Raw genomic sequence first — 14866 nt, 5'->3', positions numbered from 1 at the left:
GCGGCCGTATGGCGAGTCGGAAACAGCCGTTTTATTAATTTTGATTCAAACCACCTATATGTAGTTGGACAAAAAATGTTAAAACGGCTGTTTTCAACTCGCCGTATGGCCGCCGTAGAACAAATGTGACCATGGTATAAGACTCATACAAGACGATAAGTCATACCTCAATACCTTTATGTCCATATTTGATGAGCTAGATCCATTAACGTTCAAAGTTATGATGGCATTCAACAAGTACCCCAACATGGTCAAGGATTGCAATGTTGACGACGCCATCACCACTGCTGGAGCCGTCAGAAAAGCAGCGACTATAGTCTCACTCTACTATGCAGACGAGACAAAAATGTTGGGGGGATCTCTTGTTACGGCCGCACAGAAACGTTGTAAGCACAACAGTAGGTCCATTAGCATCTTTCGGAATCTGATGTCAAACGTTGATCCAAGATGTAAATAATGTATTCTTGTGAAATAACGAACAGCCGAGACATATTGGAGGCATTACTGTTTGTAACAGGGCCTCTGTAAAGCGAATTGTCAGCGCTTACCACTGTTTCTGTGTGGCCGGTACAGGTCTTTTCATGATACATGTAACTAATCTAAATGAATATAGGCAAATCAAAATAACCTTCACTGTGATAAAACTTGATGTCCTTTGTGTACATCTTGGGGTCTCTACTCTTAATGATGGATAGAGTCTTGAAGAAATCTTTCTCAATCTGCGGGGTGAGACCCTGTAATAAAAACAAAACACATATGCAGGTAAAGAAAAAAGTATGCAGATATTGAAAACAAAGTTGAATCTTAGAACTATAACTGAAGTTGATCAATACCCCGCTGTATGCCATCCGTTACCATGGCAACAGTTTCCGACACATGGGGAAAATGTGTCTTGCCAATTTTTACCCCAAGACCAGTGTGCGAGCTACACGTACATTTAACTATTGGTTAAAAACTGATGAAGTACTTGAAACTGTAGTATTTTTGCCTAATTTTGAAATGTTACATTCTTCTGATGGCGACATGATTTCAAAGTTAGGTGTCATACGAGACTCTTGTATAAAAACTTAACGTTGACCTGAAAATGACCTTTGACCTAACCATGTGACCTCCATCTGCAGCATAACATGAAGGTCCACCAAGTCCATCTACCATCCAAGCTTGGTTGAAAAGCGAGTTATGGTTGTGGAGTTATGTGTCATTAGGTTTGTAACCGAAGGACCTCTGGTGGGCGAGACAAAAAAAAGCAGTTTTGAGGGGGCATGGCCTAAAAATATTATAGAATAGATGAGAAAATCCCTGCAATCTGATTGGTTGAGAGCTGTGCAAGAATTTTTATTGGGCTGAATGAACGATATCCCGATAATCAAAACGAAATCCACTGTAAACAAGCTATCGCCCGAAAAGGTCATTGTGATGTCATTGCGCATGTACTGTTACGCTTGTTTACGTCAAAATTTAGAATTTTCGATCAATGCAGAACGAATCAAATAAAGGATGCAAAGTGATCTGTAAGTACAAATACGGTACCGTAATTGTCATAGGGATTAAAACTGCCCACATACTCGTTATTGAGAAGTGACTACAGACATACGATCCAACGTTTAATCTACTGCCCTTGCTGTGCACAGCCAAATCTCCATTGCAGGCCCAGGCAGGCGCTGGCCCCGGCGCGTCCCGGGCATACACAAACAGCTATTGGAGGTCGGAGGCTGCCTCAAGATCTAGTCAATGCAAAGCTGTATCTGGCATTTTGGGGATAATAATGACTTTGTGGCAACATATTATCCAGTTAAACCCATATTTATGTTGTCCAGGGTTATCAAAGTGTCTGCATTACATTTTGGAATTTTCATGCATCCGGTAAATAAATCATGCATCTGGTAAAAAAAAATCATGCATCCGGTAAATCATTAATTTTTGTGATTTATTGTTTAAAAAATTCCATTCTATAAAACAGATGATGCATGGGTTTCTTTCGTGGGTCAGTGGAACTGTGTGCACACGGTAACTTTGGCATTACGGTAACTTTGGCATTATGGTCTAAACCCACTCGGCTGCGCCTCGTGGGTTTAACCATGCCAAAGTTACCTTGTGCACACAGTTCCTACTGACCCACTCTAACCCATGCATCATTTGCACACTAACTCATCATCTCTTGATAATGGACAAAGTCCTATTGAGCTGATTCTGGTGTCTATTTAACCAACCTCTATTAATATTTTGCAATGCAAGGTTTTAACCCTATCTTAAATCAACTGGGCTATTTTAGACCATCATATACTTGCTTATATACATGTAATTGCTCAAATGTTTTTATTATTATTTTTATTCTATTATTATTTAAAAAGCTAGGGAAATGCTAACTTTGAGTGAACATGTAAAATTTTACATTTCTAACAAAAACCTACAAAAAAAATTCTGAAAATAATAAATTTCCTACGTACATGTATCTTATTGTTTTTTTAATTATGTATTTATTTCTTTTTCAAACCTTTGTTTCTATTATTTTTTTTTTGGATGAACTTTGTCAGGGACCATTTTGCGATCATCAAAAACATAAATAAATCCATCTAAACCAACAAAAGTAAAAATAATCACATATTTCTGATTTTTGGTTGAAAAACACATTTTGCATTGACTTTGTACACGTAATCACGTTTATTAGCAATTCAGGGACCAATATGCTCTTTTTACAAAATATTGTGTACATGTAATTTCGAGAAACGCATACCCGAGCATCGCAAATTTGGACTAAAAAGAAGCACAAGACTTGATAATTAAAAAGTCGGCGAGCGGCGCAGTCAAATAAATTTGCGCGGCAGCGTAGCAGCAAAATTTGTTAAAGGGTGGGTCAAATTGACCCCCCTCTCTATTTAATAAGGGTTAACACCCCAGTGATCACCAATTAGACTTCATTTATCTTTAAACATACCTCTGCATCTTCATCTTCAGTCTCTGAAGAGCTGGATTCATCTCCTTCGTCATAATCACCATATTTGTCTTTGTCTGAAATAGAAGTCAAGCAACATTCATATTATTAACAATTATGATGGGGGGTGGGTCGGGTGTCACTTTAAAATTGTTAGATTACACTAACAAGTGGAATGCCTCTGGCTCTCTCCCCTGCATTACGCAAATATTGACTTTGAAAACAGCTATTGAATAATTATTTGCAAAAGAAAACACTCATATGATAATAAAATACTATTTACATTGACCCAACATGACCTTTGACTATGATTCTGTGACCTAAGACGTGTGCAAAACAATCTTTCATACTTGATTAACCTTATATTTATGTTTTATGATCTACATGTGTAGATCCATTAACTTTTTAAGTTCTGGTCACAATTCAACAAATACCCCCAACAAACCCAAAGGTTATGACCTGAAATGTCCTTTGATCTTGATCATGTCACCTGAAACACGCACAGGATATTAAGGGATACATGGTTGCTCATATGATCAAGTTTCATGAACGAGATCTATAAACTTTAAAAGCTATGACAATTCCACAAATACCCCCAACATTCTCAGTTTGTTGATGCTAAATTAACTTTGACCTTGATCATGTGACCTGAAACTTGCACAGGATGATTAGGGATACTTAATTGCACTTAAAGTAGACACCCGAAGAATCAAAAGTATTTTATAATGCCTTTTTGTGGTCATCATTGTAAAGGGGGAGTATTACTAATCAGACATATAGCTTCACTTTTCAAAATAATGATTAGAGTTTGCAGAAATCAGCTCTCAAAAAATGATTTATTTTCAAGCCATATTTCTGCCTTCCACCGGTCCTCTTGCAAGCTCCAGCTGAGTGACGTCACACAATGAGCAGTGAGCAGCTGAGCTGACAGCAGCCCATTGAAGACGACCTTTCCAATCAGAGTTTTTTGCTCTTAGAATTGTTTATTCCTCACAAGATTGGTCTTGTTATATAGATAAAAGTTTGAATTTACTGAACAGTGAAATAAAGTGCACATTTAACGTATTTTGGTAACCGATATTTAGCTTAGAATAAATAATTTTTTTTTCAAGAAATATATATGAATAAACAAAGCATATTTTCACTTAGAAATCACACTTGCGACAAATTAATATTATAATCAATATAAAGCATAGACATTCTTCTTCACGACTGAAAAAAAATTATGAAATTTCATTACGTAGCAAAGTCAGGAACCACAAAATAATACGGCAATATCCATCGCGAAATGATTGAAATTGCAGTTGAATTGCCGAAACATGATTAGCCCACAGTGGCGAGCGGACTTTGTTTCATATATCTTAAAAGCTACCCTCTCAAAAGGAAATGGTCTGTGGCCAAACGTGTTCAAAACTCGTATTCACTCAAGTATTTTTTTTTCCCGTCCCGACCCAGCTTTTTTTCTTTTTTTTTTTCTTGTGAAATCCTATTCAAACCTGTATTTATCAAATCTTACTTCTTAATTGCTGCTTTTGATTTTCAAGTTCTTGATTAGATTCTACTCTTATTTGGGATGGGAGGGGTAGAGGATGAGTTAAAAGTCAAGTCCACATCAACTAAAAATTATTTGAATAGAGTAATTTCCCTTGTTGTTTTTACTCAAAACAGTCATATACACAAAGCAATGATATGCAAATTAGTGTTGTCACTCACATCACATTCGTTTCTAATTTTTGTGGCATTTTGTTTTTTAATTCTTTGCAGATTTGAGGATAGGAAACTCTTCATCCGATCACAATAGGTTACATTTACGGAACTGTAACTCTATATGTTTTTTGGAGGAATTAAAATCCCTCCGAAAAATTTTAAGAAAATAATTAGAAAATTAAATATTTAATCTACATGTCATGTAAATATATCAAACAACAAAATACAAAAGAACTTAGTGCGTGTGACATAATCGGTTAGTGTAATTTGCACATCGACACAGATGAGCATATCATCGTTTTATAAATTAGGCAAAATTTCTCAATGTTAAAATAGTAATTATATAAATTTGAATCAAAGTTTTTATGAAATTTCCTGCAATATCTTATTTTTCTTTAAATTCAAATGAATTTTTGATTGTGTGGACTTCTCCTTTTTTTCTTAATGTAGGGAATGCATAGCAATATCTATCCAGAAACAAAATTGTCTTAGAATATGCAAATCTGTAATTGGGCACATGTTCACTTTTCTTTCATCCAGGCCACTTCCTCACACCCATCAGGCTTACAGTCTTGTAACAAAAATGATGAACCATCACACAACAGCACACAACATTCACAGTGCTTCACAATAAATATTTCACTTCTGTTCATACATGTACATGCAATAAATATTGTGGAAAACAAATAAAAGGTGTACCCATATTCAAATACTGTTTAAAAGGACAAATATATTATACCTTTCAAGAAAAATCAGCACATTAGATATCTGATAACAAAACATAATTATTGGGCACTGCAAGAAACTTATGTTCCATTGCAAATCAAGCATGAGTCTTAAATTCAAATTCAAGCCTAATAAGGTCGAGTTGCAATGGCAATTCAACTACCCGTTTGTCTTTAATCAAAGGACTTACCCTTGATTTGGGACGTGTGATTGATCAGAAAATTTCTCGCAAAATGCCCTAGTAACATTAAAATTGTTCTTTCGTTTTAAGTTGTGTGTTCTTATTTTCGACAAGCTGTATTAGTCGATTTGACAGTCTCATAGGCTCAATACACCAACCTAGAAATGTTCTTTCCGATGAAGTTTTTTTCTTGATTCGTGTTCCTAAGGGGTCCTAGAACAAATTCAGCTTGGTTGCCAAAAGTTGCCGTTTGGGCAATTTTGCTAATTTGCATAAATCCAAAATGGCCGCCAGATGCCATCTTGAAAACCTAACTTTTGAACCCCTGTCCACAAAATGATGAGTAATGACTCGTTTTAGGGGTTTAGAGATGTGTAGAACTGATTTCTGTAATCATTTTTGCAATATAAGGTCATCTTCAGGTCAAATCCAAGATGGCCGCCATATGCAATCTTGAAAAATTGACTTTTGTTCCCCTTGCCCAAGAATGACGAGTAATACCTCTACTTAGGGGTTTTGGGGTGTGCAGAATCCATTTCTGCTTTCTATTTTGCAATATAATGTCATCTTCAGGTCAAATCCAAGATGGCCGCCATATGACACCATCTTGAAATATCAATTTTTGAACCCTTTGCCCCAGAATCATGCATAATAACTCGATTCATGAGTCATTAGGTATGTTGATTCAATTCATGTAGTTATTTTGCACAAAGGATAATCTTCAGATAAAATCCAAGATGGCCGCCAACCGCCATCTTGAAAAATTACTGTCTGAGGCTTATACGTGTTAGAACTAATGTAAAGGGATTTCAGTAAGATACTCATTTCTTTTATTAATTCTCAAGTTTTTGTCCCAGAATCATGAATAATATCCCTCTTTTCGTGAGTTATATGGTATGTTTATTCAATTTCTGTTCATAATTTTGCAATGTAGGATCATCTCCAGGTCAAAATAATCCAACATGACCACTAAACGCCATATTAAGAAAAAAAAAACTACTTCCGAGACTATTGAACCTTGAAGAAGTGCTGTCCCTAATAAGGTTGTTGTTATGTATTGGAGCTCATGTAAGGGGATTTCAGTGAGAATGATTCATTTCTTTTAATCACTCCATTTTTAGTTTGAGGTCAAGTCATGTCTAAGATGGTCAGATGGTTGATAGATTTCGTCATTAACCGCTTACTTTAGAATTAAACCATTCAAGGTTTGGGCTATGATTTCGGGAGTTTTGATCCCTTTTTTTATTTCAGTGCAACCATACTTTTCCAGTGAAATGACTTTAAAGTATTATTTGAATTAAAAAGTGATTTCTCCGTATTTTTTTTTCAAAAAAATTGATTTAATTATTAACTTCCTTTATAATTATTATTGGACTTTTCCTCCTGACAAGAGCCATTGACTTGGTCAGCAGGAGTGCACTCTTTAGCCTCCTGAAGAAGATAGGCTCCCCAAGACTGTTCCACGGTCAGGATTGTTCTCATTCGTGAAATGTTTTACGGAAACGATGTCGCCCCTGCCTCTCAAGAAGTGGGAGTACAATTAGACCTAGTCATACATAACAGCTGCCTGTCTTACTGCATGTAAGGGGTTTGGACCATCCATCAGACTTTGAGACAGTCAGAAATCCTGATAGACTCAAGACACCGACTGTCCTCCAGATATGTATATCAACAGCACACACTCGTCTGGTTATGGTGGACTCCTCACCTACCTTGGACCGACTATATGTCTCTTGTCCCCTTTCACAGGACAAGCATATAAGCATCAGGATTGTAAAATCTGTCACAGTCATGGCCAAGCTCATGCACGGAAGTAAGTCCTGGAAACGTACGCCGACCAAGAAAAGTGTCTAAACACCTTCCACGTCAGCTGCCTCGGACGTATCATGCACGTTAAATGGCAGGACAAAGTGAAAAATACAGAGGCCCTTCAGCGTACGTGCTGGCATCAAAAGCTTATTCTCGCTCCTTAGTCAAAGGCACCTCAGGTGGTTGGGGCATGTTTGCCCCATGAAACCTTGGCGAATCCCTTCTTGGATTCGCCAAGGTAAGGTAAGCTGTGTGATTGGTCTCACCCCATCGATAGATCACACCTCCGTTTTAAAGACACATGCAAATATGACATAAAACTTGCCGGCATAGACACTAACACTTATGAAGGTGTAGATGATAGTCGCCATCCATTCTATGGAGAGCTACTAGGTACAGGGGTCAAGACGTCAGAAAATAATCGGAATGCTAAATTGGCAGACCAAAGGCCTAGGAGGAAGGCTAGGGCAGCATCTCTATATAAACGTGTCTCAGCGCCCTCCTCCTTCATCTGTAAAAATTTGCTCTAGAGACTGCCACTCTAGAGTGGTGCTCTATAGTCACTCTCAAAAATGTAAGGCCAAGCGATACACCATCGTCTTTTAAGGCGAACTGATGCCTACCAATCATTGGACACATTGATTTAGAAAAATAATATTGATAAAACACTTTCAAATTGAAATATACCCTAAAAGCCTCTTCAGTACAAAGGTATGAATAGACCTTAAAAAATACACTCGAAATGGATAGCCCAAACCTAAAGAGGATTCATTCTAAGTTGAGCAATTAATGTTGAAATGAACTTGAGAATTAATAAAAGAAATGAGTATTCTTACTGAAATCCCTTTACATTAGTTCTAACACGTATAAGCCTCAGACAGTAATTTTTCAAGATGGCGGTTGGCGGCCATCTTGGATTTGATCTGAAGATTATCTTTTGTGCAAAATAACTACATGAATTGAATCAACATACCTAATGACTCATGAATAGAGTTATTATTCATGATTCTGGGGCAAAGGGTTCAACAATTGATATTTCAAGATGGCGTCATATGGCGGCCATCTTGGATTTGACCTGAAGATGACATTATATTGCAAAATAGAAAGCAGAAATGGATTCTGCACACCCCAAAACCCCTAAATAGAAGTATTACTCGTCATTCTGGGGCAAGGGGAACACAAGTCAATTTTTCAAGATTGCATATGGCGGCCATCTTGGATTTGACCTAAAGATGACCTTATATTGCAAAAATGATTACAGAAATCAGTTCTACACATCTCTAAACCCCTAAAACGAGTCATTACTCATCATTTTGTGGACAGGGGTTCAAAATAGTTAGGTTTTCAAGATGGCATCTGGCGGCCATTTTGGATTTATGCAAATTAGCAAAATTGCCCAAACGGCAACTTTTGGCAACCAAGCTGAATTTGTTCTAGGACCCCATAGGAACACGAATCAAGAAAAAAACTTCATCGGAAAGAACATTTCTAGGTTCGGAAAATGTCAAATCGACTATATTCCTGACTTCCTGTCCAAGTCAAATTTTTTAGTTCTCTCCAAAACTGTGCTCAAAATTGTTTCCAAGATTGATAAAGATAAATTTTCTGTTGTATCATTATCAGTCCAAAACTTGTAAACCGTAGCTCATAGTAGTAATCATAGTAAGAGGACATGATGGAATCTCCCAGATTGAAGTAGCGAGCAGAGACCAGAAGTCACCAGAGTCAGCAAGTGTGCAGATCTGTGTGTAGAAGAGTGAGAGAAAAAAAAAGAAATAATTTAAATAATCAAATCAAAGTATGAATTTCATTATCTTGATGATTGATGACGTGCGGTGGCATGTAATTCCCGGTCAACAACAAATAATAGTAGGTTTAGACACCTGAAGTTCCACTCAGAACACTGGTGCTCTACCTCAAGTGATGTTTGTGTAGGCCCCACTCTGCTTCACTACCGCTACACTACCATACATGTACGCCACACCTACCCGGGTAGGTGTGTAGCATAGTGTACTAGCGGTAGTGAAGTGGAGACTACGCGAACATCACTTGAGGTACGGTGCTCTGTGTCATTACAAAGAGTGCATTTATCTTCATTGTTGAAGGCATTACGCATACATATGTAGCAGCACTCTCATCAGAAAGAAACACCAGACTCTAGTTTTGGCCAGGAATCAGCATGATCAGGGTAACCACTGTTGAAAATTTGTCTTGCTTCATGACATTGGCATTATGGTGATATAATTCTGTGTATCTGAATGTACATGTATACGATGCAGGGCCCTCCTGGGCATAAACACATTGGGTACTAGACCTGTGTATAATAAAAACTTAAACATTTGGCCTTATCGTGAAATTTGGTATTTGTGTGCTCGTTGTGTGCAAAGTCAATGGGAGTGGATCACCGCCGTTGACGAAATAAACGGCAGTGAATGGACTGGTGACAAAAACTACGATAATGCCAAACATTCCTCTGAAACAGCAGATTTTCAGCCATGGTCCATGCCAGTGCTCCTAAATAATTTAATCGCCTGAGTCCTGACCAGTTTATTTAGAAATCTGAAGAAAAATCTGCTGTGCTGGAATTGTGCAAAAAACATTATTTCTAAAATAGGCCTAAAAACTTTTTAATTTTAATAGTACCGGTAGTTATGCCAAAATGCATGATTCTAAAATTGTATCAGATCTGTATCTGTCATCTGACCTGAATGCATCGTCAGAACAAGTACAGACTATTTCCAAACATGCTTACCTTGGCTTGACTCTTGAGTTTGACTGGATCAAACAGCGTAACCTGCAACATGCATCGGCAGCAAGTGAATGGGACCTTACAGCTTGGAGTTTTTCAATATTCAGAGCAACACAACGAAGACTGTCGAGTGGACAAAATCGGCAAATTCCAGTTCATAATTCAATAAAAAACGGACAAAGTAACAGCTCTGGTTCCCTTATAGTCTGAAGTTGTCGAAAACAGAAATCGGATATCACAACACATGAAGAAAACGGTAAATTCGAAGAAAAATAGAGACCGGGAAGGTGTACATGTATCATCAGTGTATTGCACAGAGAGAGATGATGTGAGAGTCGATCATCATGTGACGTCATTATTCTCGACAGTTTTCGATCGTGTGATCCTCTGCTTGGGGGCGGCTGGGGGGCTGAGAAGGGTCTCTATTAATTTCATTTCTTGCATTTCCACGACATCTGTAAGACTTTTTAGTGACATATTTGTGTATAAAAAGACAAAGACCTTTCCATTCATATATAATTTGTCTATAATCATCACTTTCGTGAATTTTCTTTGTGTGTATACTTTAAGTCAAAGTTTCATGAACTAGATTTATAAAATGTCAAAGTTATGATGACTATCCCACAAATATCCCCAACATGATCAAAGTTTGTTGACCCTAAGTGACCTTTGACTTTGGTCATTTGACCAAGAACTCCTGAGGCAGGATCTTTGGTGATACACTTTCACCCTTATGTCCAAGTTTCATGAACTGGGTCCAAATACTTTCTAAGCAATGACAACATTTCAAAATCTTTTCAATGTTGATGACGCTGCCGTTGCCGTCGGAAAAGCGGCGCCTACATCTAAAAGTCTCGCTCTGCTATGCAGGCGAGACAAAAATGTCAATTCAATAGTGGAAATCACCTTCTATTTTGTTCTATGATATTGCTGAACATTTTGTACTAAAAATTGATGAAAATTTGCTTTAATTATTCCAAATGACTTTTTAAAATTGATCGTCTCGACACACAACAACTGGGTATATCACATGTCACTCTTCAATATCAAGTCCATCCCAACAACAAGTTGATTTGAATATTAAATCTTATACCCTTTTCATAAACCTATACTCCAATTAGCCGCCTAAGAGTAATGCGGATAATTCAATAAAAATTGCGTTCACAAACTCCGAAAATAAGCCGCATTATTTTTACGAGCGCCCGTCCTGAAAAAGGCGGATAATCGCCATGACAACTGGACACGCCCCCTCCGATGCGGTTGTGTTGGAAAAGGGTGACCTTGTGACCGCACCATGGCAATTATCCGCATTATTTGGAAATGCGTTCATAAACTCAAAATCTTATCCCGATGCCGCTATTTTGCGGATAATAGCAGCATCAGAGTAATGCGGATAACTCTTGTCCTCCTCCAATTTTACGACCAAATTATGCAGCTATTGGCCGCCTAATTCATAGTAATTGGGATTATGAAAGGGGTATTACAAGCATAACAATGAAAATGGCATGATGGTTGATTGTAAAATACGAAATGGAAGACAATTTTTAATATTGCTCAATTTCACATTCCCAGTTACATGTACATAGATGAAATTTTAACATCATCCATACAATTTATCTCACCGGACAAACTGACCAATGTAGAGAGGAGAAAGAGGTCTTTATTTTGTGAAATTGTGACTGGCATATAGAGCAAATGGGGGGGGTCTGAGAAAGAAATATGAATTAAAGCGAAGAGAAAACAAAACACATTATACTTAATTTCAAAAATAGGGGGTCTGAGGGGATGAGAGTTTAATAAAACAAGGCAAAAGCAATTTCGTGTCTCGCCCACTGAAAATAACCAGAAATATTGTGATTTGCGAGGGCATGCAAGAGAATTATATCGAAACTTCATTGTGAAATGACTGGGATGGAATGACACTTGTCATTAGAGCCTTGCACTTAAACTTTAATGTTGACATGAAAATGACCTTTGACCTTACCATGTGACCTCTGACTGCAGCATAAAGTGCAGGTCGCGTAAGTACATCTACCATCCAAGTTTTGTTGAAAAGTAATTTACGGTTGCGGAGTTAGGTGTCATAAGAGAGTATTGCATGTAAACTTTAACATTGACCTCAAAATGACCTTTGACCTAACCATGTGACCTCCAACTGCAGCATAACATGCAGGTCCCCAAGTCCATCTACTATCCAAGTTCAGAGATGCCAACTTTTTGAAATCAGAATTAGGGAGGATTTGCAAACCGACACCAAATTATGTGCGCGTAGCGCACATCTCGAGCGCAGAGCGCTCGACCCTTGCGGCCGGGGTCCAGGTCCGCCTTAGGGCCCTGGAAGCTCTGGGTTTCTAGATGCTCTCTGGTGCAATCTGACCCTTATTTTGGAGCATTTCACATGTTTTTAAAAAACATTGTTCCCACTTTTTTAACATAAAAAATATCAAATATGCATTTTTACATGTAAAAAAAAATGAGGGGACAATAGAAGAAAAGTACCTGTTCAACAATAGTAATAAGGAGGAACTATCAGCTATAGGCAGGTTATGTTCCACTATAATTGAGTATAAATCCAGTAAAGAAAAGCTCAGCGCGGTAAGGTCTACCTGTATAAAAAATCTTGTCTTCGTAATGTCCGTATGCTCCCAAAGACCTCCGTGCTTAACTGAAATGTCCACGCTGCAATTGTGCAAAATGCTTGGTAAATTCCTCTTTCCGGCTTCCAAATACACGGATACTAGAGACTGTATTCAGTCTTATACTTCTGAGACCATTTCTTGGACTTCTTTTGATGATTTTCCGCCATTTCGTGTCAATATCAACTCATCAACATGCAGAAATCACACACCGATATTCCACCGCACGACTCGACAAATCCAGCGGCCGCAAGCGTAAACGGCTCACGAAGCTAGCCGGGCCTACCGGCCTGGTGCACAGTGGATTCCCGTTGGGCATATCACATGCACCAGCTTTTCGCTGCTCCTTATTTGTCTGCCTTTCACACAGAATTTAGTAGCAGCGAACGTAATGGAGTTAATACATGCTAAAATTAGCAGACGATACATGTACTTCCAATCCAATTTGATCAATGCAAAAAATCGTAATTTCGGGAGGATAAGGATGGTAATCGTAAGGGCGGGAGTTGGGATGAATTTTCGGGAGCCTCCCGATGAAATCGGGAGGCATCTCTGCAAGTTTGGTTGAAAAGTGACTTACGGTTGCAGAGTTAGGTGTCATACGAGTCTTGCATGTAAACTTTAACGTTGACCTGAAAATGACCTTTGACCTTACCATGTGACCTCCGACTGCCGCATAACATGCAGGTCCCCCAAGTCCATCTACCATCCAAGTTTGGTTGAAAAGCGAATTACGGATTGGGAGTTAGGTGTCATAAGAGAGTCTTGCATGTAAACTTTAACATTGACCTGAAAATGACTTTTGACCTTACCATGTGACATCAGACTGCAGCATAACATGCAGGTTCCCCAAGTCCATCTACCATCCAAGTTTGGTTGAAAAGCGACTTACGGATTGGGAGTTATGTGTCATTACAGGTTTGTGACGGACGGACGTAGGACGGACGAAGGACGGACGATGGACACCAGACGACATTTTGATCCCTAAGTCTCGCCTTCACCTCTGGTGGGCGAGACAATAAATATGCAGAGGGTGACTTTGAAATAAGTATTCGGGGGAGGGTCTGGCACAAATATTGAAAGAGGGGGCAGGTTTGCCAGAAATGTGAGCAAAACAAAAAAGAAATTATAATAATTTCATTCAAAATAATGAAGTTAACAAAATCAAATTTTAGTTCAATTACAAGAAGTATTCATTTTTGTTATAATGAGCTCTTATTTGAGCCTATTGAAATACATGTAGGCAGGTAATTAGAGGCATTGTATATAAGAGAGGAAATGAATACAAAGTGAGAGAGTTAGAAACACAAACTTGGAAAATTAAACGAATGGGAGAGACGTCTGAGATACATATTGAGGAGGGGGGTTACTGTTATCAAGACATATAGTTCTACAGCTGGTAAAATAAATTTTAGCAAGTGGAATGCCTCTTGCAGTCTCACCTGCTTTGCGCAATTCGATATAGCAGCAGTGCTGCTAATGAATAAATATTCAGAAGAAAACACTAATATGATAAAATATTATTTTGATTTATTTAATAATTGTGTAATTATGTGACTTATTATCATGTTTATATCATTATTTGTAAAAGATTCTGCAATTCAGCCTTTGGCTGCTATTGAACTTTTTAAATAAACCAATACCATTACCATGATGTCAATTGACCCAAAATGTGAACTGATTCACAGTATTTTTGAGCACACACAAAACCATTATATTCCATAAACTAAAGACTCTTAACAGTATTTGACATAAATTCACTTCAAAGTTTACTGCTGATGTTCAACTGTATGCTTCCATCTTCATTCCACAATTTTCATACAATGAACACATTCATACCCTACACGGAACTCTTCAAATTTTCACTTTTAAAATCAACCCCAAATTGCTCAATGCTCATTGCACAGAGATCCATAAGACACCACATGGAACTCTCTACCATAGTCAAGGCTAGACATTAGCGGTAGCCCGGTGGCCCGGGGCCACCAAAAATTCATCTCGGGCAACCATTATTGAAAAAATGTTAAGTTTTGGTGGCCCGAATCGGGCAACCAATAATTTTCAAAGTAGCGCAATTTTTCTCCCGAATTTGCATGCATTTATCAACCTTCTACAGTTAAAATTGC

At 38.0% G+C, this 14866-nt stretch overlaps 1 protein-coding gene across 1 annotated transcript in view; it reads right to left on the bottom strand.

Moving 5' to 3' along the window:
• Positions 1–13586, bottom strand: part of LOC121414781 (protein KRI1 homolog) — a 97040-nt gene extending 83454 nt beyond the window's left edge. The window contains exons 1-3 of the mRNA XM_041607838.1: positions 13553–13586; positions 2936–3009; positions 629–734 (exon numbers count right to left, since the gene is read on the bottom strand). Coding sequence (XP_041463772.1) covers positions 629–734; positions 2936–3009; positions 13553–13580 — 208 coding nt within the window. The 5' untranslated portion in view covers positions 13581–13586. The remainder of the gene's footprint in view (positions 1–628; positions 735–2935; positions 3010–13552) is intronic.
• Between the last annotated feature and the right edge of the window lie 1280 nt (positions 13587–14866).

This window comes from Lytechinus variegatus, chromosome 5 (genome assembly GCF_018143015.1).
Source record: "Lytechinus variegatus isolate NC3 chromosome 5, Lvar_3.0, whole genome shotgun sequence".
In the NCBI taxonomy this organism is placed as follows: domain Eukaryota; kingdom Metazoa; phylum Echinodermata; class Echinoidea; order Temnopleuroida; family Toxopneustidae; genus Lytechinus; species Lytechinus variegatus.
This window is presented reverse-complemented; position numbering and strand designations above follow the sequence as displayed.